Genomic DNA, 26,415 nt, shown 5'->3' on the forward strand with positions numbered 1-26,415 from the left:
TATAAACCATAAATGGTAATGCATATTTAACTATTAAAATGCTTTATTATTTTAAACAAATCTTAAAATGTGGGAAGAAAAACATTCCTATTTTGGAAAAATTTCTAATAATAAAAAGTCTTAGGATGGGATATATCAGTAATGAAAAACATTTTTGATTAATGGAAAAGAAATATTTTCTGCATTTGGCTTCAAAATATTATTTAGTAATCCTTTTCACTTTTTGAATTTCTCACTTAATGATGTTTTTCTACAGGCAGTTTTTCAGATTTGGCGAAAATGTATTAGTTGGACAAATTTCAATACTGCCCTTAACTTTCAGCTATAGGCCTATCTATTGACCTATATATCTGCCTGATTATATTATACTAAATTCTGAATTTTTCCTTTTATTGGCAGCATAATATATACTATTTATTTTGCTCATGTAAAAATATTACAGTTAGGCTTTATATTCCTGCTATTATTTGTAGTGGATATTTTGATGAACAAATATCTGGGCTAGAAGAAAATTTATAAACATAAGCATTTTTATTTATGAGCAATTCTAGATAATGTATTGTTTGGCATTAGATTATCTCTTTTTATTACAGCCAAAAGTACAGCCACAACAGTATTTTGATACCTTCCTTTTTATTAAGTGTATTCTTTCAAGGTTAAATATTGAATCTAATGAGGAAAAACAAGATCTCTGCTCTTATTTCCTCTAAGGGAGAAAAAATACATGGAGTCAATTCTAAGTCTGTATGAATTTAAGTATAAGAGATCACAGTTGAATATTCTCTGCTGGTATAAAAAACCTTTCCTCTAGTTACAGGGATACTCAAATATTTGTGTGCAGATAATATCAATTTATTTACATGATTTATTTATACCTCTCCTTGTTATAGGAAAAATGTTGACAGCTTACAAAAATACATACAATATATTGGCAAGGTGGAAATTAAAAGTGGGAGCTAAAGAATAAAGAAAAACAAGAATGCAGCCATAAAAAGGAGCTAAGAAAATATATATCTTAATGAGCTATGTGTATGTGTGTGTATATAAAAGCATATACACACTCATCTATAATCTAAGCATTTCAAAAAGGGAAACCTAGTAAGTTACTTAATTCTGTGCCTATTAGATAAAAGAAATTACTCTAATTTCCGTAAGATAAAAGCAAAGATAAAAAACTATTTTTGGTACTAAGACCAGATAGGAATTTCTCTCAGAGAAGGATCTTTTTTTTTTTTTTCCTTAATTTTATTTTGTCGATATACGATGTGGTTGATTATTATGGCCCATTACCAAAACCCCCCTCCCTTCTCCCTCTCCCCCCTCCCACGCAACAATGTCCTTTCTGTTTACTTGTCGTATCAACTTCAAGGAATTGTAGTTGTTGTGTCTTCTTCCCCTGCCCCCCATTTTTTTTGTGTGTGTCTGTGCGAATTGATTTATTTATTTTTAGCTCCCACCAATAACTGAGAACATGTGGTATTTCTCCTTCTTTGCCTGACTTGTATCACTTAATATAATTCTCTCAAGGTCCATCCATGTTGTTGCAAATGGTAGTATTTCATTCGTTATTATAGCTATACCACATTGTCCGTATCCACTCATCCAATGATGGACATTTGGGCTGGTTCCAACTCTTGGCTATTGTAAAGAGCGCTGCAATGAACATTGGGGAACAGGTATACCTTCGACTTGATGATTTCCATTCCTCTGGGTATATTCCCAACAGTGGGATAGCTGGGTCGTATGGTAGATCTATCTGCAATTGTTTGAGGAACCTCCATACCATTTTCCATAGAGGCTGCACCATTTTGCAGTCCCACCAACAATGTATGAGAGTTCCTTTTTCTCCGCAACCTCACCAGCATTTATCGTTCATAGTCTTTTGGATTTTAGCCATCCTAACTGGGGTGAGATGGTATCTCAGTGTAGTTTTGATTTGCATTTCCCGGATGCTGAGTGATGTTGAGCATTTTTTCATATGTCTGTTGGCCATTTGTATATCTTCCTTAGAGAAATGCCTACTTAGCTCTTTTGCCCATTTTTTAATTGGGTTGCTTGTTTTCTTCTTGTAAAGTTGTTTGAGTTCCTTGTATATTCTGGATATTAGTCCTTTGTCAGATGTATATTTTGCAAATATTTTCTCCCACTCTGTTGGTTGTCTTTTAACTCTGTTAATTGTTTCTTTTGCTGTGCAGAAGCTCTTTAGTTTGATATAATCCCATTTGTATATTTTTCCTTGGGTTTCCCGTGCTTTTGGGGTCGTATTCATGAAGTCTGTGTCCAGTCCTATTTCCTGAAGTGTCTCTCCTATGTTTTCTTTAAGAAGTTTTATTGTTTCAGGGTATATGTTTAATTCTTTAATCCATTTTGAGTTGACTTTAGTGTATGGTGAAAGGTATGGGTCTAGTTTCATTCTCCTGCATATGGATATCCAGTTGTCCCAGCACCATTTGCTAAACAGGCAATCTCTTCCCCAGTGTATAGGCTTGGTGCCTTTGTCAAAGATCAGATGGCTGTAGGTGTGTGGGTTGATTTCTGGATTCTCTATTCTATTCCATTGATCAGTGTGTCTGTTTTTGTGCCAGTACCATACTGTTTTGGTTATTATAGCTTTGTAGTATAGTTTAAAGTCAGGTAGTGTTATGCCTCCAGCTTTATTTTGTTTTGCTCAGCATTGCTTTGGCTATGCGTGGTCTTTTGTTATTCCATATAAATGTCTGGATAGTTCTTTCCATTTCTGAGAAAAATGTCACTGGAATTTTGATGGGGATTGCATTAAATTTGTATATCACTTTGGGTAGTATGGACATTTTCACTATGTTGATTCTTCCAATCCAAGAGCATTGGATATCTTTCCATCTTCTTGTATCCTCTCTAATTTCTCTCAGCAGTTGTTTGTAGTTCTCATTATACAGATTTTTCACCTCCTTGGTTAACTCAATTCCTAAGTATTTAATTTTTTTTGGTGGCTATTGTAAATGGGCAGGCTTTCTTGATTTCTCTTTGTGCATGTTCATTATTGGAGAATAGAAATGCTACTGATTTTTGTGTGTTGATTTTGTATCCTGCTACTGTGCTGAAATCATTTATCACCTCCAAGAGTTTTTTTGTAGAGGCTTTAGGCTGTTCGATATATAGGATCATGTCATCTGCAAACAGGGACAGTTTGACTTCATCTTTTCCAATCTGGATGCCCTTTATATCCTTCTCTTCTCTGATTGCTCTGGCTAGTACTTCCAACACTATGTTGAATAGGAGTGGTGAGAGTGGGCATCCTTGCCTAGTTCCTGTTCTTAAAGGAAAAGCTTTCAGCTTTTCCCCATTCAGGATGATATTGGCAGTGGGTTTATCATATATGGCTTTAATTGGGTTGAGATACTTTCCATCTATACCTAACTTATAGAGGGTCTTTGTCATGAATGAGTGCTGAATTTTATCAAATGCTTTTTCAGCATCTATAGAAATGATCATATGGTCCTTGTGTTTGATTTTATTAATATGGTGTATCACATTTATTGATTTGCGTGTATTGAACCAACCTTGCATCCCTGGGATGAATCCCACTTGATCATGGTGAATAATTTTTCGTATGTGTTGCTGTATTCTGTTTGCTAGTATTTTAGTGAGGATTTTCCATCTATATTCATCAAGGATATCGGCCTATAGTTTTCTTTTCTGTTTATATCTTTACCTGGTTTTGGTATCAGGATGATGTTTGCATCATAGAATGAGTTTGGGAGATTTGCGTCTGTTTCAATCTTTTGGAATAGTTTGTTAAGAATCGGTGTCAATTCCTCTTTGAATGTTTGGTAAAATTCTGCTGTGAATCCATCTGGTCCTGGGCTTTTCTTTGTTGGGAGCTTTCTGATAACAGCTTCAATCTCCTTTATTGTTATTGGTCTGTTCAGATTTTCTACATCTTCATGGCTCAGTTTTGGGAGCTTGTGTGTGTCCAGAAATTTATCCATTTCTTCCAGATTTTCAAACTTGTTGGCATGTAGTTGTTTATAATAGTCTCGAGTGATTCCTTGTATTTCAGATGAATCAGTTGTAATATCACCTTTTTCATTTCTAATTTTTGTTATTTGAATCTTCTCTCTTCTTTTTTTTTGTTAGCCATGCTAATGGTTTGTCAATTTTATTTATCTTTTCAAAAAACCAACTTTTTGATTCATTGATCTTTTGTATTGTTTTTTGGGTTTCCATTTCATTCAGTTCTGCTCTGATCTTAATGATTTCTTTACATCTGCTAACTTAAGGTTTGGATTGTTCTTGTTTTTCTAGTTCTTTAAGGTGAAGTGTTAGGTTGCTCACTTGCCATCTTTCCATTCTTCTGAGGTGAGCATTTAATGCAATAAATTTCCCCCTTAATACTGCTTTTGCAGTATCCCACAGGTTTTGGTATGATGTATCATTATTTTCATTAGTTTCAATAAATTTTTTGATTTCCTGCTTGATTTCTTCTTGGACCCATATGTCATTAAGTAGAATGCTGTTTAATTGCCATGTGTTTGTATAGTTTCCAGAATTTCGTTTGTTATTGATTTCTAGTTTTAATCCATTGTGGTCTGAGAAGATGCATGGGATAATTCCAATTTTTTTGAATTTATTGAGACTTGATTTGTGACCTAATATGTGATCTATCCTGGAGAATGATCCATATGCTGATGAGAAGAATGAATATTCTGAGGTTGTTGGGTGGAATGTTCTGTAGATATCTGCCAAGTCCAGTTGGTCTAGAGTATTGTTTAGATCTTGTGTTTCTCTACTGATTCTTTGCCTAGATGATCTGTCCAATATTGACAGTGGAGTGTTCAGGTCCCCTGCTATTATGGTATTAGTGTCTATTTCCTTCTTTAGGTCTAATAGAGGTTGTCTTCTAAATCTGGCTGCTCTAACATTGGGTGCGTACATATTTATGATTGTTATGTCTTCTTGTTGGATCAGTCCTTTTATCATTACGTGGTGTCCCTCATTGTCTTTTTATGGTTTTTAGTTTAAAGTCTATTTTGTCAGATATAAGAATAGCTACTCCAGCTCGTTTTTCTTTTCTGTTTGCATTGTAAATCTTTTTCCATCCTTTCCCTGTTAGTCTCTGTGAGTCTTTATGGGTGAGGTGGGTCTCTTGAAGGCAGCATATAGTTGGGTCCTCCTTTTTAATCCAGTCAGCCAGTCTGTGTCTTTTGATTGGGGAATTTAAGCCTTTTACATTAAGAGTTGTTATTGAAAAGTGTTGATTTATTCCTAGCATTTTATTGATTGTTGTTTGGTTGTCTTAGGTATCTTTTGTTCCTTGCTTTCTGATTTATTGTTTGTTTTCTGTGTTTGTTGGTTCCCTAGGTTGTAGATAGCCTTTTTGTTTGTTTGTTTTCTTTTCATGAATGCCATTTTTATTATACTACTGGGTTTTGATTTTTCTTGGGTTTTTATGGCAGTGGTAGTTATTTTTCAGGAACCAAACTCAGTACTCCCTTGAGAATTTCTTGTAAGGGTGGTCGTGTGGTAGTGAACTCCCGCAGTTTTTGTTTGTCTGAGAAATATACTATTTGCCCTTCGTTTCAGAAGGATAGCCTTGCAGGGTAGAGTATTCTTGGCTGACAATCTCTGTCTTTTAGTATTTTGAATATATCATCCCATTCCTTTCTGGCTTTTAGGGTTTGTGATGAAAAGTCAGATGTTAGCCTGATTGTGGCCCCCTTATAGGTGATTTGATGCTTCTCTCTTGCAGCTTTTAAGATTCTCTCTTTGTCTTTGAGTTTTGCCAATTTGACTATAACATGTCTTGGAGAAGACCTTTTTGGGTTGAATACATTTGGAGGTCGTTGAGCTTCCTGGATGTGAAGATCTGTGATTTTTCCTATACCTGGGAAGTTTTCTGCCACTATTTTGTTGAATATGTTTTCAATGCAATCTCCTTTTTCCTCCCCTTCTGGAATACCCATGAGTCGGATATTTGAGCGCTTAAGGTTGTCTGATATCTCTCTCAGATTTTCTTCAATGCCTTTGATTCTTTTTTCTTTTTTTTTTGTCTGCTTGTGTTATTTCAAACAGCCCATCTTCAAGTTCAGAGGTTCTCTCTTCAACTTCCACAAGCCTGCTGGTTAAACTCTCTGTTGTGTTTTTTATTTCGCTGAATAACTTCTTCAGTTCGGCAAGTTCTGCTACATTTTTTTTTCAGGACATTGATCTCCTTGTACATTTCCTCTTTCAGGTCCTGTATACTTTTCCTCATTTCATCATGATGTCTAGCTGAGTTTTCTTGAATGTCATTCAGTTTCCTTAGTATTATCACTCGAAATTCCTTGTCAGTCATTTCAAGGGCTTCTTTTTCTATAGGATCTAGAGCTTGAGATTTATTATCTTTTGGTGGTGTACTTTCTTGATTTTTTTGTATTTCTGGTATCTTTTCTTTGATGTTTAGTCATTGTGGCAGGGGGTTTCATAGTCGACAGATCAGATGAAATGAGCAGAGTATCTTCTGTTCCACTGGGCAGTCTGATGAACACAGCAGGCAGACCGGCTCTCTTAGGGTGAGTTGGTGGAGCAGTTGGCTGGTAAATGTCCTTCAGTCAGGTTAGGTCCCGAGGAGGAGTTGGGTAGGAGGGTTTGCAAATGCAGTCCTTGGGGTCCTGGGGCTTTGGCTTGAGGAGATATTGTTGGGGCGCCTGGGTCTGGAGGGCCCTGATGTTCGGGTGAGGAGGGGCCGCCGCTGCCACTGTCGCTGCTGCCCCCGCCAGGTGAGGAGGCAGTACTGCTGCTGCTGCTGCTGTTGCCGCCACCGCTGCCGCTCCGGTGCCGGGTCCAGTTCCTGCCGCAGCTGCTGAGCCTTTCACGGCAACATCCTCATGGGCCAGTGTCGGGGGGTCTTTGTCCCCCTCCCCAGGGGAAGCGGCTCCCTTCTAGGGACTGGGCTCAGGCCATGCCGGCGGATTTTCTTCACTCAATGAGCAGAGCATCCAACATGGCGCTCTGTTCTCTCACAGAGAGCATTTTCAAGAGAAAAATGAAATAGTGCTTCCCTCTCTTTCTCGTCCACCATCTTGTTGCCCAGGAGCGGCCTAGCGTCGCCCGCCTGGTCCAGCGCCTTCTCCACCTCCTCCTCCACCTCCTCCTCCTCCCTCCTCTCGGCCGTGGCTCCTGCTTCAGCTTTGCGCCAGAAGGATCTTTATAAAAAGAATATTAATGTAATGAGCAAATTATTCTACAACATTTTATAGAATATAAAATCAGAATTTTTATAGGGTTTCAAATAGACTCATGGCATCATATCAAAATCTATCTCAGTGAAAGAAGTGCAACAGTGACCAAAACTTTAGGGCTAGTATTTTTTGTTTTGTATTTTTTTGCTTTAACATTTATTTGTACATATTTATGGGGAACAGTGTGTTCTTTCAGTACACACACATGCTTCACAGTGATTCACTTAGGGTAGATAGCATAGTTTTGTACTCATTAGTCCACCAACTCTCTTCCCTACCTCCGCAGCATCCCCCTATTATTCTACTCTCTACAAGAACCACTTTGTTTTTGTGTTTTTTAAAGATTAAAGATATGAGCAATACCATGCAGTATTTGTCTTTCTGTGCCTGACTTACTTCACTTAACATGATGGGTCATAAGGTAGATCTATTTTAGTTCTCTGAGGAACCTCCATACTGTTTTCCACAATGGCTATACCAATTTACAATCCCACCAACAATGTAGGAGAGTTCCCTTTTCTCCACATCCTCACCAGCATTTGTTATTTTCTGTCTTAATAATAGCCATTCTAACTGGAGTGAGGTGATACCTCATTGTAGTTTTAATTTGCGTTTCCCTGATGATTAGTGCTTTTGAGCATTTTTTTTGTGCTTTTTGGCCATTTGTATGTCTTCTTTTGAGAAATGTCTGTTCAAGTCCTTTGCCCAGTTTTCAATTATTTGGTTTTTTGCTGTTGAGTTGAGTTTTTATATATTATCTGACATGTAGTTGCAAACACTTTCTCCCATTTTGTAGGTTGTTGTTTCACTTTGTTGATAGTGTCCCTTGCTATGCAGAAGCTTTTTAGTTTAATGTAGTCTAATTTGTGTATTTTTGCTTTAGTTGCCTATGCCTTTGTAGTCTCACTCAAAAAAGTGCTGCCCACTCCCATTTTGTGTCACGTTTCCTCTACATTTTCTTTTAATAATTTCATAGCTTTGTGTCTTAAATTTAGGTCTTTAATCCATTTTGAGTTGATTTTTGAGTATGGTGAGAGGAGATAGGGGTCTGGTTTCAATCTTCTGCATGTGAATATCCAGTTTTCCCAGAATCATTTATAGAAGAGGCTGTCCTTTCCCCACTGTACATTCTTGGCACCTTTGTCGAAAATCAGTTGGCTGTAAGTATATGGATTTATTTCTGGGCTGTCTATTCTGTTCCACTGGTCTATTTGTCTGTTTTTATGCCAGTACCATGTTTTGGTTGCTATAGCTTTATAGTATATTTTGAAGTCAGGAAGTGTGATGCCTCCAACTTTGTTCTTTTTATTCAAGATTGCTCTAGCTTTATGGGGTCTTTTGTGGTTCCATGCAAATTTTATGATAGTTTTTCTATTTCTGTGAAGAATGTCATTGGCATTTTGATAGGGATTGTGTTGAATCTGTAGATTGCTTTGTGTAATATGGACATGTTGATTATGTTAATTCTTCCAACCCATGAACATGGGATATCTTTCCATTTACATCCTCTTCAATTTTTTTCACCATTGTTTCATACTTTTCATCGTAGAAGTCTTTCACCTCCTTGGGTAAATTTATTCCTGAGTATTTAATTTTTTTGGTAACTATTGTGAATGGGATTACTTTCTTGATTTCTTCTTTAGCTATTTTGTTATTGGCATATAGGAAAGCTATTGATTTTTGTGTGTTGATTTTGTATCCTGCCAATATACTGAATTCATTTATTAGTTCTAGTAATTTTTTTGGTGGAGTCTTTGGGGTTTGTATATATATGATTATGTCATCTGCAAATAAGGATAGTTTGAATTTCTCCTTTCTGATTTGGATGCCCTTTATTTTTATTTTTATTTTTTGATGGCTGGCCAGTACAGAGATCCAAATGACCCTGATGTTATCAGCACCACATTGTAACCAAGTGAGCTAACTGGCCAGCCCATGTATGCCCTTTATTGCTTGGCTTATTGCACTGGCTAGAACTTCCAGTACTATGATGAATAAGAATAGGGAAAGTGGTCATCCTCATCTTGTTTCAGATTTTAGAGGAAAAACCTCCCATTTCTGTCCATTCAGTATGATATTAGCTGTGGGTTTATTGTATATGGCCTTTTTTGTGTTGAGGTACATTCCTTCTATACCCAGCTTGTTGAGTGTTTTTATCATGAAGTTGTGTTGGATTTTGTCAAATGCCTTTTCTGCATCTATTGAAATATTTATATTGTTTTTTTTTCTTCATTCTGTTTATGTGATGTGTTATGTTTATTGATTTTCATATGTTGAGCCATCCTTGAATCTCTAGGATGAATCCCACTTGATCATGGTGAATGATCTTTTTAATGTGTTGTCAGAGTCTGCTAATATTTTGATGAGGATCTTCACATCTATGTTCATTAATGATATTGGTCTGTAGTTTTTGGTTGTTGTTGTATCTTTTTTCCAGTTTTGGTATAAGGGTAATGCTGGCCTCATAGATTGGGTTTGAAAGTATTCTCCCCTCTTCAGTTTTTTGGAAGAATTTGAAAAGAATTGGTATTAGTTCTTTAAATGTTTGGCAGAATTCGGCAGTAAAGCCATCTGGCCGTCGGGTTTTCTTTGTTTGGAGGCTTTTTTTTTACTACTTCAATCTCATTACTCATTATTGGTCTGTTTAGGTTTTCTAGTTCTTCATGATTCAACCTTGGTAAGTTGTATATGTCCAAGAATTTATCCATTTCTTACCAGTTTTCCAGTTTGTTCACATGTAGTTGTTTGTAATATTCTCTAATGGTCCTTTGTATTTCTGTGGTATCAGTTATAATGTCTTCTTTTTCATTTCTTTTTATTTTTTATTTTATTTTAATTTCTTGGTGGGGCAGGGGCAGCTGGCCAGTACAAGTGTTTCAAGGTGACACTCTAACCAACTGAGCTAATTGGCCAGCCCCTCATTTTTCATTTCTAATTTTATGTATGTGAGTGTTATTTTTTTCTTCATTAGTCCAGCTAAAGGTTTAATCGGTTTTGTTTATCTTTTAAGAAAACCAACTCTTTGTTTCATTAATCTTTTGCTTTGTTTTTTTAATCTATAATTCATTTATTTCTGCTCTAATCTTTGTTATTTCTCTCCTACTGATTTTGGGTTTGGTTTATTCTTGTTATTCTCGTTCCTCAAAGTGTAACATTAAGTTGTTTATTTAGTCTCTCTTCTTTTTGGATGTAGGCATTTATGGCCATAAATATTCTTCTTAGAACTCCTTTTGCTGTATCTCATAGGTTCTGGTATGTTGTGTTTTCATTTTCATTTGTTTCCAGAAATTTTTTAATTTCCTTTTTGATTTCTTCTTTGACCCTTTTGTTGCTTAGGAGCATGTTGTTTAATTTCCATGTATTTGTAAAGTTCCTAGTGTCCCTTCTGTTGTTGATTTCTAGTTTTATTCCATTGTGGTCAGACAAGGTAGTGATATTTCGGTTTTAAAAATTTGTCAACAGGTGTTTCATAAGCAAACATTTGATCTATTCTAAAGAGTGTTCCATACACTGCTGAGAAGAATGTATATTCTGCAGCTGTTGGATAAAATGTTCTATAAATATCCATTAGGTCCAATCAGCCTAAAGTGGAGATTAATTTTGGTGTTTCCTGATTAATTTTCTCTCTGGGTGATCTGTCCTTTGCTGAAAGTGGGATGTTACAGTTCCCAACTATTGTTGTGTTAGAATCTGTATCTCCCATTAGATCTATTAGTAATTACTTTATGTAACTGGGTGCTCCAGAGTTGAGTGTACATATGTTTAGAATTGTTATATCCTCTTGTTGAATTGATCCCTTTATCATTATATACTGACCTTATCTTTTTTACTTTCCTTGGCTTGAAGTCTATTTTATCTGGTATATATATAACTATTCCTGCTCTTTTTTAGTTTTCATTTGCTTGAAATATCTTTTTCCATTTCTTCACTTTCAGTTGATGTGTGTCTTGTAGTTTCTTGTAGTCAGCATATTGTTGGTTCTTGTTTTATAATCCATTCAGCTTTGTGGCTAGTTTTATGCTGATCAGGGTAGAATTTTAAATATCTGCAAGAATGGATATACTGTGTATTCCTCAAGCTATCCTCTCTAAATGTTATTTCTCTCAAACAAAATTTTGATAAAGATAGTGTGGCAGTGAGTTATCTTCACTAACAAATTGCTGGAGAATCTTTATTTGATGATACTGGTTAAATTCAGATCATATCCACTGGTTGTAATAGACCATTGATCTGAGAGAATGAATGTCATTCTCTTGTGAAAGCTGATGAGTCTTTCACCTTGGACAACCATCTCATTAAGTTTATTGTGCATTGAAATGTATTTGCTAATAATTTTGTTATTTAACTTCTACCACATGCAGAAAATTGGAGATTCATACCGGGGCTACTGTGTAAGTGAGACTGAATTAGAGAGTGTCCTAACATTTCACAAGCAGCAAACACAGAGTGTTTGGGGAACTCGCCAGTCTCCAAGCCCAGCCAAGCCTGCTACACGTTTGATGTGGAAATCCCAGTATGTCCCATACGATGGAATCCCATTTGTCAATGCAGGTACTTTTTAAAAGAATTTTTAAAACAGGTTCAGCAGTATCCATCGTCCATTGTGAAAATGTGATTTTCCTAAGGTGATACATTTTCATTTTGGTAGTGACAACTGAATGTGAATTGATGAAAATGCATATTAAACTAAAAAGAGAACTTATAGTAAATTTAACCAATTAATTTATGTTGTAAAATTGCATTTTAACATATCAGAATGAATAAATAATGAGTCCTTTATATATTATTCTGATAAGTAGAAAATAAAAATGCTGAAATTCCAGGTAGACCTCTGTAATAAAATATTAAAAGGGCAATTTTATTATTATAACATATATATATCTGCTGCTTTTTCCCCCCTTCCAATTTAGATATTTTCTCCTTCCCTCTTAATTTGTCTTGTGGGACAAATTTGTGTCTATTTTATGTAGCTTATAACTCTAGAGTTATTGTATGGAATTTGGAGTTATTATATCAAATTCTAGTATTAAAGTTCTTAAGCATTGAGTTTGTACATACAGTATTTTCAGACACTGGGTTAGTGTTTAGTAAGGCAGTAGAGTTTCAAGCCATCCCCAGAGATCTACACTCGGACTAGTCAGACCCCAAAGAACCTAAAGATAAGTGATCTATTTCAGGACTATGGAGTCACTATTCTAGCTGTAAGAGCTGCAATCCCATCATGGATCTCTGAGGTTAATGAGAAATAATTAGGGGAATATGAGATAAATGTAACCCGTTCTGCCTGGGTTTCATCAGCATTTTGTTAAAGAAATGCAACATTAATAATAAGCTTGAAGTCCTGAAGTCCTACTTTTCCCCTCCCTAATTCTAATTCCCTTCTTTAGTTTCCAGAGGTAACTACTAAATGAATTTGGTGTGTATTTTTCCAGTCTATATTTTTATACTTTAACATAAATATTGTATTTACAATAATACATTATATTGTTTTGAATACTTAAAAATATACATAAATAGTAAACTATAGACATTGTTTTGCAATTTTTTTCACTCATCCTTATTTTTTGAGATCTAGCCATATTGATACTTATAGATCCTAGTTAATCCAGTTTAACTATTGTATAATATTCTAGAATATGACCAAACCACAATTATTTTTCTACTGACTATCATTTAGGTTATTTCCAAGTTTTCTTTATTGTAGAGAATGCTGTCAGACCTCCACACTATATGTCACCTGATGAAAAGGTGTAATTAGTTTTTCTAGAGTGTATGCCTTAAAGTGGAATTGCTGGTTGTGAAGAATGCCCATTTTATCTTTACAATATTATTTCAAATTGCTCTTTAAAGTGGTTGTACAGGTTCAGAGTCTATTCTCTGAAATTTTGGGTCCAGACATATTTCAGAATTCTGAATTTTTGGAATGTAATATAGTAATATATAGAACACTTTTAGCCAAGTATTCTCTAGACTTTATAACATAATCAAACAGTAGTTCTTTTTTTTTTTTAAAGATGACTGGTAAGGGGATCTCAGCCCTTGGCTTGGTGTTGTCAGCGCCACGCTCAGCCAGTGAGCCAACCAGCCATCCCTATATAGGATCCAAACCTGTGGCCTTGGTGTTATGAGCACCACACTCTCCCGAGTGAGCCATGGGCTGGCCCAAACAGTAATTCTTTATGGATAGTCACACTAACAGGAATAAATAAAGACTGCAAATATCCTGACACAGTGCAGGTCAGGTTTTGCAGCCAAGAGAGTTTCAAAAAAACTTTGTTTTCTGAGATTGTTAGATTTCAGATTTATACATAAGGGATTGATGACCTGTACCAGTGTTCACTCCTGTCAGTAATGTGTGAAAATTTCCCTTCCCTACTCTATGACTTAGCATTGTAAGACTTTTAAAAATCTTTGTATTATGGAAATTTTCATGTGTGTGTCAAATAGAAGTTAGAAACCCCATGACTACAGGTATCTATCATCCAGCTTCAACAATATCAGCTTATGGTCGGTCTTGTCTCATCTATACTGCTACCTACTTCCTAATTCCCTCAGATGATTTTGCAGCAAATTTCAGGTATCATATCATTTTATCTATAATTACTGAAGTATATAGTATGTACTAAAGCATATATTTCTAAAAGATAAGGGCTCTATATACATATGTATGTACATATGTATATATATGTACACACATATACAATAATCTCATCACACTTTAAAAGAATTTACAGTAATTTCTTAATATTATAAAATGTCCAATGTTTACATTTTCCACTTATCTCACAGTTTTTTTTCCCCCTAAAAGTTTGTTCAAATTCAGATCCAAACAAAGTCCATGGACTGCATTCGGTTAATATATCTCTTAAATTTCTTTTTATCTAAAAATTTCATTCCTCTTTTCTTCTAGGTAGTTTGTACTGTTAAGTTTATCATGTTCTGGATTTTGCTGATTCCATCTCTGTGGTGTAATTTAACATGTTCTTTTGTCTCCTACATTTTCTGTAAACTGCTATATTTAGAGCCTTGATTAAATGAAGATTTGATTTTTATAAGTATACTTCATAGATTTGTTATGTACTTATTACTTTCTATGTGTCTCTCTACTTCTGGTGTTCAGATTGATCAGTGAATTCAGTTGTTTTCAAGTATTGCCAAACGTTTTTATTTTTGCCAGTATGAGGAGTGTGAAATAGTATTTTACTATCTTTTTAATTCGTGTGTCCCTGTTTACTAGTGAAGTTAAACATCTTTTTATTTGTTCATTTACAACCTTTTTCTTTCTTTCTGAGTTGCCTATTCTTAGCCTTTGCCCATTTTTGTTTGGTCATTTCTTTTTTTATTTATTTTTTTTAGTGATTTGTGGTTCTTTATATTCTGCATAGTAATTCTTTATTATGTGTATTATAAAATGCTGTTTCTCAAACTGTTAATTTTCTTTTACCTTTATTTATTGTATCTTTTAAACAGAACTTTAAAATTTTAATGTCAGCTTTGTCAACATTTTTATTTATGATTAATGTTTTTTGTTTTATATTTTAAAAGTTTGCTGTATCCTACAGTAGAATAGAATATTCAGCTTAAAATCTTAAACTGTACAGTTTTCACATCTACTTTTTTGTATTATTTATTGCTGTGTAACAAATTTCCCCAAATATGGTGGCTGAAAACAACAAACATTTATTTTCTCAGTCTCTGTGGGTTAGGAATCCAAGAGTGACTTGGCAAGGTGGTTCTGCCTCAGGTTCTCTCACAAAACTGCAGTTAAGGTGTTGGCTGGAGCTGCAGTCATCTCACAGATTGACTGGAGGGGGATCTGCTTCCAAGCTCACTCATGTGGCTGTTTGCAGGCCTTATTCCTTGCCACATGGGCCTTTCCACAGATCTCCCTTACCACATGGCAGCACTTTCGCCCAGAGGGAGTAATCCAAGCAAGAGCAAGAGAGATAACCCAAGATGGAAGTTACAGTCTTTGTATAACCTAATATCAAAAATAACATCCTATCACTTCTGCCATATTCATTAGAAGTAAGTTAATAAGTCCAGCCCATGCTCAAGGGGAGGGGATTACACAAGGACATGAATATTAGGAGACAGGGATCATTGGGTGCCATGTTAGAGGCTGGTTACCACATTACTCTAATAGCCCAAATAGAAATAAGAAAATAAATAATTATAAAAGGAAATAAGTTTTTAAGTGATATTAATATTTATTAACCAAATGTAGCATTTGCTAATTTATATTTATAAAGTAGTAGATTTTATTATTATTAAGAATCATATGTATGTAAATATCAGTAGACATTCAGTAAATGTGATATTTGCAAATTTCCTTACCATAATTATGGGACATTTGGTAAATATCTATCTACTCCACAGGGAGTAGAGCCGTGGTAATGGAGTGTCAGTATGGGCCAAGGAGAAAAGGTTTCCAGTTAAAAAAAATCAGTGAGCAAGAAAGCAGGACTTGTCAGCTCTACAAAGCCACTTGTCCAGCCCGGTAAGCTTTATTTTCTTTTATTTGTTTTTTATTATGTACTTGTTTTTGAATAGCTAATATGCAAATTTTTATTAAGTTTAAACAGTGCCAAAAAATATACCATGAATTCTAAGTTTTCTCTTCCCTCGTTCCCTATGTCCCTCTTTAAGGCAACAACTCTTATCAGTCTCTTAAGTTATCTTCCAGAGATAATTCTGTGTGTATACATGCATGTAAATATACATATACACTTCTCTACTCCCATAAACATGTTGAAGATCTCCATAAAACTTACTTATATTTTCTTTCCTTAAAGCTAGATAGTAGCGTACCTTCTTTCCTGTTATGAATTCACATTGATCTAGTCCCAATCTGAAAGCCAGTAGTGGTTATCTACTATACAGATATATACATACTAGTGTGAATATATTGACATGTAGTCTGTACACTTTGCTTTTTTTATTCCCAATATGCCCCAAAGCTAACTTCATATTTGTAATATAAAAGCACAGTTTCTTTTTAATAGCCTTATACTATTCCATTTATGGATGAATTATCATTTAATTAGTCCTCTAATGATAGACAGGTAACCTTTGAAATGTACTCTTTATTATTACATACAAAGCTGCAGTTAATAATGTACATATTTGTGTATTTGTGCAAAAGCTAGGGCAGAGTTTATATCCTTTTTAAATCTTGACAGGTATTGCAATGTTGCATTTTAGAGAGATTTTACCAATTTGCATTCATACCAGTGAAGTATGAGACCAACACAGTAAGTTCTAGGTAGAATAGAACTATAGGGTAGTCATTCCTCTGGGTGAGAATGAAAAATGTGAACTGGTGAAAGATTTTTATAATGTTTTTTACTAATATTCTTTTTTTCAGACATTGAAAGTGTTTTAAATTATTAAGTAAAATAGAAATTTTTGAGATTTGTAATGGTTGGACTTAGTTGATCTTCGAAACATTTTAGTATCACATCTTATATTACAAAATTCAGCATTCTCAAGAAGTTTTTAAAGCTTGGTTAGAAAGCTTTTCATATTTAATTTGGTAATGTTGACTGTAGGCATTATTTAAACCTGAACATGAAACAAAACTTTCAACTGCTTTTTATTTTTATTTTTATTTTTTTTTTCAACCCCTTTTTATTTTTTATTTATTTATTTTTTTAATTTTATTTTGTCGATATACATTGTAGCTGATTAATGCTCCCCATCACCAAAACCTCCCTCCCTTCTCCCTCCCCCCCTCCCCCCCAACCATGTCCTTTCTGTTTGTTTGTTGTATCAACTTCAAATAATTGTGGTTGTTATATCTTCTTCCCCCCCCCCCCCCCCCGGTTTGTGTGTGTATGTGTGTATGTGTGTGTGTGAATTTATATATTAATTTTTAGCTCCCACCAATAAGTGAGAACATGTGGTATTTCTCTTTCTGTGCCTGACTTGTTTCACTTAATATAATTCTCTCGAGGTCCATCCATGTTGTTGCAAATGGCAGTATTTCATTCGTTTTTATAGCTGTGTAGTATTCCATTGTGTAGATGTACCACATTTTCCGTATCCACTCATCTGATGATGGGCATTTGGGCTGGTTCCAACTCTTGGCTATTGTAAAGAGTGCTGCGATGAACATTGGGGAACAGGTATACCTTCGACTTGATGATTTCCATTCCTCTGGGTATATTCCCAACAGTGGGATGGCTGGGTCGTATGGTAGATCTATTTGCAATTGTTTAAGGAACCTCCATACCATTTTCCATAGAGGCTGCACCATTTTGCAGTCCCACCAACAATGTATGAGAGTTCCTTTTTCTCCGCAGCCTCGCCAGCATTTATCGTTCATAGTCTTTTGGATTTTAGCCATCCTAACTGGGGTTAGATGGTATCTCAATGTGGTTTTGATTTGCATTTCCCGGATGCTGAGTGATGTTGAGCATTTTTTCATATGTCTGTTGGCCATTTGGATATCTTCCTTAGAGAAATGCCTACTTAGCTCTTTTGCCCATTTTTTAATTGGGTTGCTTGTTTTCTTCTTGTAAAGTTGTTTGAGTTCCTTATATATTCTGGATATTAATCCTTTGTCAGATGTATATTTTGCAAATATTTTCTCCCACTCTGTTGGTTGTCTTTTAACTCTTTTAATTGTTTCTTTTGCTGTGCAGAAGCTTTTTAGTTTGATATAATCCCATTTGTTTATTTTTCCTTTGGTTGCCCGTGCTTTTGGGGTCGTATTCATGAAGTCTGTGCCCAGTCCTATTTCCTGAAGTGTTTCCCCTATGTTTTCTTTAAGAAGTTTTATTGTCTCAGGGTGTATATTTAAATCCTTAATCCATTTTGAGTTGATTTTAGTATATGGTGAGAGGTATGGATCTAGTTTCATTCTCCTGCATATCGATATCCAGTTATCCCAGCACCACTTGCTGAAGAGGCAGTCCCTTCCCCAGTGAGTAGGCTTGGTGCCTTTGTCAAAGATCAGATGGCAGTAAGTGTGAGGGTTGATTTCTGGATTCTCTATTCTATTCCATTGGTCAGTGTGTCTGTTTTTATGCCAGTACCATACTGTTTTGGTTATTATAGCTTTGTAGTATAGCTTAAAGTCAGGTAGTGTTATGCCTCCAGCTTTATTTTTTTTGCTGAGCATTGCTTTGGCTATTCGTGGTCTTTTATTGTTCCATATAAATGTCTGAATAGTTTTTTCCATTTCTGAGAAAAATGTCTTTGGAATTTTGATGGGGATTGCATTGAATTTGTATATCACTTTGGGTAGTATGGACATTTTCACTATGTTGATTCTTCCAATCCAAGAGCATGGGATATCTTTCCATCTTCTTATATCCTCTCTAATTTCTCTCAGCAGTGGTTTGTAGTTCTCATTATAGAGATTTTTCACCTCCTTGGTTAACTCAATTCCTAAGTATTTTATTTTTTTGGTGGCTATTGTAAATGGGCAGGCTTTCTTGATTTCTCGTTCTGCATGTTCACTATTGGAGAAAAGAAATGCTACTGATTTTTGTGTGTTGATTTTGTATCCTGCTACTGTGCTGAAATCATTTATCAATTCCAACAGTTTTTTTGTAGAGGTTTTAGGCTGTTCGATATATAGGATCATGTCATCTGCAAACAGGGACAGTTTGACTTCATCTTTTCCAATCTGGATGCCCTTTATTTCCTTCTCTTCTCTGATTGCTCTGGCTAGTACTTCCAACACTATGTTGAATAGGAGTGGTGAGAGTGGGCATCCTTGTCTAGTGCCTGTTCTTAAAGGAAAAGCTTTCAGCTTTTCCCCATTCAGGATGATATTGGCAGTGGGTTTGGCATATATGGCTTTAATTATGTTGAGATACTTTCCCTCTATACCTAACTTATAGAGGGTCTTTGTCATGAATGAGTGCTGAACTTTATCAAATGCTTTTTCAGCATCTATAGAGATGATCATATGGTCCTTGTGTTTGAGTTTATTAATATGGTGTATCACATTTATTGATTTGCGTATGTTGAACCAACCTTGCATCCCTGGGATGAATCCCACTTGATCGTGATGAATAATTTTTCGTATGTGTTGCTGTATTCTGTTTGCTAGTATTTTAGTGAGGATTTTTGCATCTATATTCATCAAGGATATCGGCATGTAGTTTTCTTTTTTGGTTATATCTTTACCTGGTTTTGGTATCAGGATGATGTTTGCTTCATAGAATGAGTTTGGGAGATTTGCGTCCGTTTCAATCTTTTGGAATAGTTTGTAAAGAATCGGTGTCAATTCCTCTTTGAATGTTTGATAAAATTCTGCTGTGAATCCATCTGGTCCTGGGCTTTTCTTTGTTGGGAGCCTTCTGATAACAGCTTCAATCTCCTTTATTGTTATTGGTCTGTTCAAATTTTCTACGTCTTCACGGTTCAGTTTTGGGAGCTTGTGTGTGTCCAGAAATTTATCCATTTCCTCCAGATTTTCAAATTTGTTGGCGTATAGTTGTTTATAGTAGTCTCGAATGATTCCTTGTATTTCAGATGAATCAGTTGTAATATCGCCTTTTTCATTTCTAATTTTTGTTATTTGAGTCTTCTCTCTTCTTTTTTTTGTTAGCCATGCTAATGGTTTGTCAATTTTATTTATCTTTTCAAAAAACCAACTTTTTGATTCGTTGATCTTTTGAATTGTTTTTTGGTTTTCAATTTCATTCAGTTCTGCTCTGATCTTAATGATTTCTTTCCGTCTGCTAACTTTAGGATTGGATTGTTCTTGTTTTTCTAGTTCTTTAAGGTGAAGTGTTAGGTTGTTCACTTGCCATCTTTCCATTCTTCTGAAGTGAGCATTTAATGCAATAAATTTTCCCCTCAATACTGCTTTTGCAGTATCCCACAGGTTTTGGTATGATGTATCATTGTTTTCATTAGTTTCAATAAACTTTTTGATTTCCTGCTTGATTTCTTCTTGGACCCATATGTCATTAAGTAGAATGCTGTTTAATTTCCATGTGTTTGTATAGTTTCCAGAGTTTTGTTTGTTATTAATTTCTAGTTTTAATCCATTGTGGTCTGAGAAGATACATGGGATAATTCCAATTTTTTTGAATTTATTGAGACTTGATTTGTGACCTAATATGTGATCTATCTTGGAGAATGATCCATGTGCTGATGAGAAGAATGAATATTCTGAGGTTGTTGGGTGGAATGTTCTGTAGATATCTGCCAATTCCAATTGGTCTAGAGTCTTGTTTAGATCTTGTGTTTCTCTACTGATTCTTTGCCTAGATGATCTGTCTAATATTGACAGTGGAGTGTTCAGGTCCCCTGCTATTATGGTATTAGTGTCTATTTCCTTCTTTAGGTCTAATAGAGTTTGTTTTATAAATCTGGCTGCTCCAACATTGGGTGCGTACATATTTATGATTGTTATGTCTTCTTGATGGATCAGTCCTTTTATCATTAAGTAGTGTCCCTCATTGTCTCTTTTTATGGTTTTTAGTTTAAAGTCTATTTTGTCAGATATAAGAATAGCCACTCCAGCTCGTTTTTCTTTTCTGTTTGCATGGTAAATCTTTTTCCATCCTTTTACTCTTAGTCTGTGTGAATCTTTATGGGTGAGGTGGGTCTCTTGTAGGCAGCATATAGTTGGGTCCTGCTTTTTGATCCAGTCCGCCAGTCTGTGTCTTTTAATTGGGGAATTTAAGCCTTTAACATTAAGAGTTGTTATTGAAAGGTGTTGATTTATTCTTAGCATTTTATTGGTTGTTTGGTTGTCTTAGGTGTCTTTTGTTCCTTGCTTTCTGATTTACTGTTTGGTTTCTTTGTTTGTTGGTTCCTTAGGTTGTAGATAGTGTTTTTGTTAGCTTGTTTTCTCTTCATGAATGCCATTTTTATTGTACTAGCGGGTTTAGATTTTTCTTAGGTTTTTATGGCAGTGGTAGTTATTTTTCAGGAACCAAACCCAGTACTCCCTTGAGGATTTCTTGTAAGGGTGGTCTTGTGGTAGTGAACTCCCGCAGTTTTTGTTTGTCTGAGAAATATACTATTTGCCCCTCATTTCGGAAGGATAGCCTTGCAGGGTAGAGTATTCTTGGCTGGCAATCTTTGTCTTTTAGTATTTTGAAAATATCATCCCATTCCTTTCTAGCTTTTAGGGTTTGTGATGAAAAGTCTGATGTTAACCTGATTGGGGCTCCCTTATAGGTGATTTGACGCTTCTCTCTTGCAGCTTTTAAGATTCTCTCTTTGTCTCTGAGTTTTGCCAATTTGACTATGACATGTCTTGGAGAAGGCCTTTTTGGGTTGAATACGTTTGGAGATCGTTGAGCTTCCTGGATCTGAAGATCTGTGATTTTTCCTATACCTGGGAAGTTTTCTGCCACTATTTTGTTGAATATGTTTTCAATGGAATCTCCATTTTCCTCCCCTTCTGGAATACCCATGACTTGGATATTTGAGCGCTTGAGGTTGTCTGATATCTCTCTCAGATTTTCTTCCATGTCCTTGATTCTTTTTTCTTTCTTTTTGTCTGCTTGTGTTATTTCAAACAGCCCATCTTCAAGTTCAGAGGTTCTCTCTTCAACTTCGACAAGCCTGCTGGTTAAACTCTCCGTTGTGTTTTTTATTTCGCTGAATAACTTCTTCAGTTCAGCAAGTTCTGCTACATTTTTTTTCAGGACATTGATTTCCTTGTATATTTCCTCTTTCAGATCCTGTATACTTTTCCTCATTTCATCATGATGTCTAGCTGAGTTTTCTTGTATCTCATTCAGTTTCCTTATAATTATCACTCGAAATTCCTTATCAGTTATTTCAAGGGCTTCTTGTTCTATAGGATCTAGAGTATGAGATTTATTAACTTTTGGTGGTGTACTTTCTTGATTTTTTGTATTTCTGGTGTCTTTTTTTTGGTGTTTATTCATTGTGGCAGGGGGTTTCACAGTCCACCGGTTTAAGACTAATGACTAACTAGGATGTTGCTGTGGTTGCCAATTTGGTATGGCTCCCGCCGTGACTGCTCAGTTGGCCTCTAGTGTCTTGTGTGTGTGGTTGCCTCGGGTCTTGGGCTTCTCCGGGGATCCACCTTTCTGGTCAGCTTGTACTCTGCTGGGCTGGTGGATCACGTATCACAGGGTGTGTGATCTCTGTTGAGCTTTCACTTTCTGTACAGGACTTCTCCCCGTTCAGTGTGCTCTGGCCCAGGCTGTTAGATCGTGCAGTGGCGACCCCACCGGGTGTGTGGTTTCTGTCGAGTCTCCGCCTCCCTGGCCGCACGTCTCCCCCCTCTGTGCACACTGTGCTGGGTTGGGGCGTGTCTTCTGCACCCCTCGTCTATCAGCTGGGCCTTCAAGACCCTGCTCAGCACCGCCTCGCCCAGGAAGTCTACCAGGTTTCTGCTAGGCACAGACGACCGGTCTCTCTGGGTGCCTTTGTAGCACTGTGTCGGGTCTTGTTCACCTTTGTATCCCCCCGGTATAAACCGAGTCTAGTGCCCGCCTGCAGCCTGCTCTCCGGCAGGTTCAAGCAGACCTGGGAACTCTCCTACCACACTATTCCCAACCAGAAATTCGTTAGGCTTTTTTCCAAACTGGTGGTCGCAGAGATGGTATCTGCCTCCCAGTAACAGGAAGTTTACCGGGGCCGGAGTCCAGGGTGTGGTGGAGTGACAGTCGGCCCGCCCGTACTTCCTAGCCCTCCCAAAACTGGTCGGGACGCCCCACACCCCCAGCCCTGCCAGAGAACCGTGGAGGGAGTGGGAGAGGAGGTCGGCCCGCAGGGTCCGGAAAGCCCCGCGCCAGGCCAAGCAAATGGGCTCAGTGATGGCCGAGCAGGGCGGAGCTGCCCGCACCTGGGAAAATGGAGGCAGCACTGGAGCAGTGAGTGGCCTGGTGGTGCAGGCGGGGAGCCGCGTGGGCATCCACCCCCCGAACAGAGCTTTGCCAGGGATCACTCACAGTGCTGTGCCAGGTCGGGCGCTCGCTCTGTCTCTGGTTTGTTGCCTTCCGTGTTCTCGGCGCTGCCGCCTCGGGCTGTTCAGTCGCGGCGCCGCTCGGGCGCTCCCAGGAGTCTTCTTTAATGCCGGCCTGAAACCTCGAATCCTGGATAGGGCTGCTGGCCGCCTTCAGTGCGGCCCCAGCCTCCGGGATCCTGGCTCCATCCACAGCAGCCCTGGCGCCGTGTTCCCTGTTTCAAGACTCACTTTTGCAGCTAAGAATCAGTTCTTTTCCTGCTCCACACTTCAAAGCTGTTGCCTGTAAATGAGGCAGCCTCTCCTGCCGGGGGCAAAGTGGCGTTGAGCCCCCACGACCGGCCAGCAGCAGCAGTCCTCCCTTAAGAGATGGCCAGAGGAAGGTCCACAAGTTTCCCGGCTGCCTGAGGCCCAGTGGCCACCTTTTCCACCTCAGCTACTCCGCGCCAGCCGCCGCAGCCGCCGCCATCTTGAAACCGCCTCAACTGCTTTTTAAATATAAGCAATATAAAAGCTTTAGGTATAACTTGGCAGAAAACCTGCATATGTGGAGAAACTATTTTATTTTCCATCATTCCTACAAGTACTTTTAAAATATCTAATCTATGCCCAGAAACTACATTGGGTGTCATAGGAAGGAGGGAGACCAAAGGAGGCATAAGATTTTATTTAATTTTGGAAACTTAAAATGTCATTAGGGTGGATCAGGAAAAAAGAAACTAGTAGAGAACTTAGTAGTATAGTATATATTGTGACATGTGTGATTAGCTACCTATCACAGGTATCCAGAGAAGGGATATATCTGTGCCAACTCATAGCAGGAAAGAAAGTGCAATTTAACCTGGATGTTGAAGTTTAGATTGAATTTGGGTAGGTAGAGAGAGGGAAGATTTTATAGGCTAGGAGAAGCACGTAAATAAAGATATGGAACAACTGCATATTTAGTAACAGAGGAAGAAAGGACATTGAGAAGATGAACTTCACAGGAAAAGAAACTTTATGTTTGAAGTAATAGAAAGTAAGTTAGGTAAATAAGTTAGAATCATATGGAGTACCCTGAATGATGCCAAGAAATTTGTACTTCATTAAAGAGCAGACAGATTCTTCAACAGAGGAATACAAATGTGGAGAATTATTGTGGCATTGATGTATCAAATGGATTTAAGTAACAAAAGACTGGAAGCACAGAGGCCTGAAAGGAGGTTCTTAAAGTAATCCAGGCATGAGGTGATTATGACTTCCAGGAGAATGGAGAATAGGCAAATCCAGAAAAAAAAATGTTAAAGTCTTTAAATACTTAGGTATTTTTAATCAAGACATGATTATTGTTAATTTGCTAAGTATTGTGCACTGAGAATATGGCATGTTTTTCACATAAGCTTCTGAATACTTTCTAGATAAACAGAATTTTCTCTAAATTTAAATCTTAGAGTAAACTCTGGTTGATAAATTAGATTTTCTTGAGATTATAATATAATGAAATAAACTCTTCTTTATCTTGTATAAAGGATTTACATTAAAAAGGTACAGAAGTTTCCTGAATATAGAGTTCCTACAGACCCCAAAATTGACAAGAAAATCATCAGAATGGAGCAGGAGAAAGCCTTTAACATGCTAAAGAAGAACTTGGTAGATGCTGGTGGTGTTCTTAGGTATGACATTTATATAGTTCTCTTATTTTACAAATTAATTAGTCCCATTTGCAAGAATTCTTTTGTAAGAGAAATTATAGTAAAGTTTTCAAATTATTTCATTAAGAAATGATTTTATAAGGTAGATATCTCACTCATAGTTCCCTAGATATTAAATTGATTTGCCATTGTATAAGCCTTTGAGTTTATTAGCCAAAGGTTGTAGATAATTCTGACCAAAGAATTATACCATACCATGCTATATACCATATACTGTATGTTATATACCATGTGAAGGTTTTCCCAAAATGACAAATAAATCTTTAGCAACACATTTTATTATATGTTTAGTACTTTGTTTCAGATACTTACTAGGAGCAGAACTTACAGCCACCTGTATATTTTTTTAATCCCTCTTTGATTACTTATGGCAGCCAGAAATGAATTCTAAGTCCTAAATAAAATTTCATCTTACACCTTTTATGATTTAAGTTTTAAATAAGAAGAAATATTACCTTGTTTTCTTACTTTCCAAATTCTTTTACTGTACTAAATTCCTGTGTCAGTCCATGTGAAGAATTTGCCATTGCATAATGGGGTTGAGCATATGGAATATAGTTTTTGTTTGATCTTTAAAAAAAACCTTTAGGCATATGAAAAATAAATGGAATCAATAATTAGATCCTTCAGTTTGGTTGATATTGTGTGTAATTTTTAACTAGGCTCCATTTCATGCAGTATTAGTCATTGTAAGAATTTTGTACAAAAATATTGATTACAGGAACTGGAAGTGCTGTAGAGGCAGTATGTTGAACTTGCTGTAAAGGAAGATTCTCTCATATAGCTCAATTTTGACAGACTCTGAATGGTTAGAAGGATGGTAGGTGCAACAAAGAAGTGTTATTTGGGACAAATATTTGATGAATGGGAAAATACACAATTCAAAAGATGATGACTTACAATGTTGTCTTTATTTACTTAATATGAAATTTAAAATACTATTATCATACATACTTAATCCCTGCATTCCCCTCAACTTTAGAGCCACAGTGAAAGTCTATAAAGATATAAAGACTTTTATTTAATTGGGTATAAAGCTGATTTAGAAGAGTTAAGCAGAGGGCATTTTAAATTTTATTTAATAAGTATAATCATATATAATTTTTTCTTAAAATTATTCTTTCTCTTTAGTATTAACCTAAGTAATTATGATTCCTGCCTTTGTCTAACAATATGAAATAATTTTAATATGTAAACTTTAATAATTACAAATATTTTCTTTTATCAGATGGTATGTACAGTTACCTACACAGCAAGCTCATCAGTATCACGAGTTAGAGACTTCCTGCCTCCCTTTGTCACCTTCTGCTTTTCCTATGTCTTCTCTTGAAGAAGAGGAAACTGAAGTTAGAGATGAGAATTGTGTACTACCCTCACGTCTACATCCTCAAGTAGCACATAAGATTCAAGAATTAGTATCACAGGGAGTAGAACAAGTGTATGCAGTAAGGAAACAGCTAAGGTACAGTAGAAGCAAATTGTTATTTTAAATTTCTCATTTTTGTTTGTTAGTTTATATTTTCCAGGATATATGCTATCAGAGTAGATAAGGGATATAGTTTATTATTAATTTATTAAGATGTTATTATTTATAAACTGACCATTTTCC

General features: G+C 36.3%; 1 protein-coding gene across 2 annotated transcripts in view; it reads left to right on the plus strand.

The window, feature by feature from the left end:
- Positions 1 to 26,415, plus strand: part of CARF (calcium responsive transcription factor) — a 51,739-nt gene that overhangs the window by 11,034 nt on the left and 14,290 nt on the right. For both annotated transcript variants that reach the window (XM_063105535.1, XM_063105527.1), the window contains 4 exons: positions 11,561 to 11,750; positions 15,579 to 15,699; positions 24,624 to 24,767; positions 26,035 to 26,268. In XM_063105535.1, the coding sequence (XP_062961605.1) occupies positions 11,561 to 11,750; positions 15,579 to 15,699; positions 24,624 to 24,767; positions 26,035 to 26,268 (689 nt within the window). The remainder of the gene's footprint in view (positions 1 to 11,560; positions 11,751 to 15,578; positions 15,700 to 24,623; positions 24,768 to 26,034; positions 26,269 to 26,415) is intronic.

Source organism: Cynocephalus volans, chromosome 1, assembly GCF_027409185.1.
Source record: "Cynocephalus volans isolate mCynVol1 chromosome 1, mCynVol1.pri, whole genome shotgun sequence".
Lineage (NCBI taxonomy): Eukaryota > Metazoa > Chordata > Mammalia > Dermoptera > Cynocephalidae > Cynocephalus > Cynocephalus volans.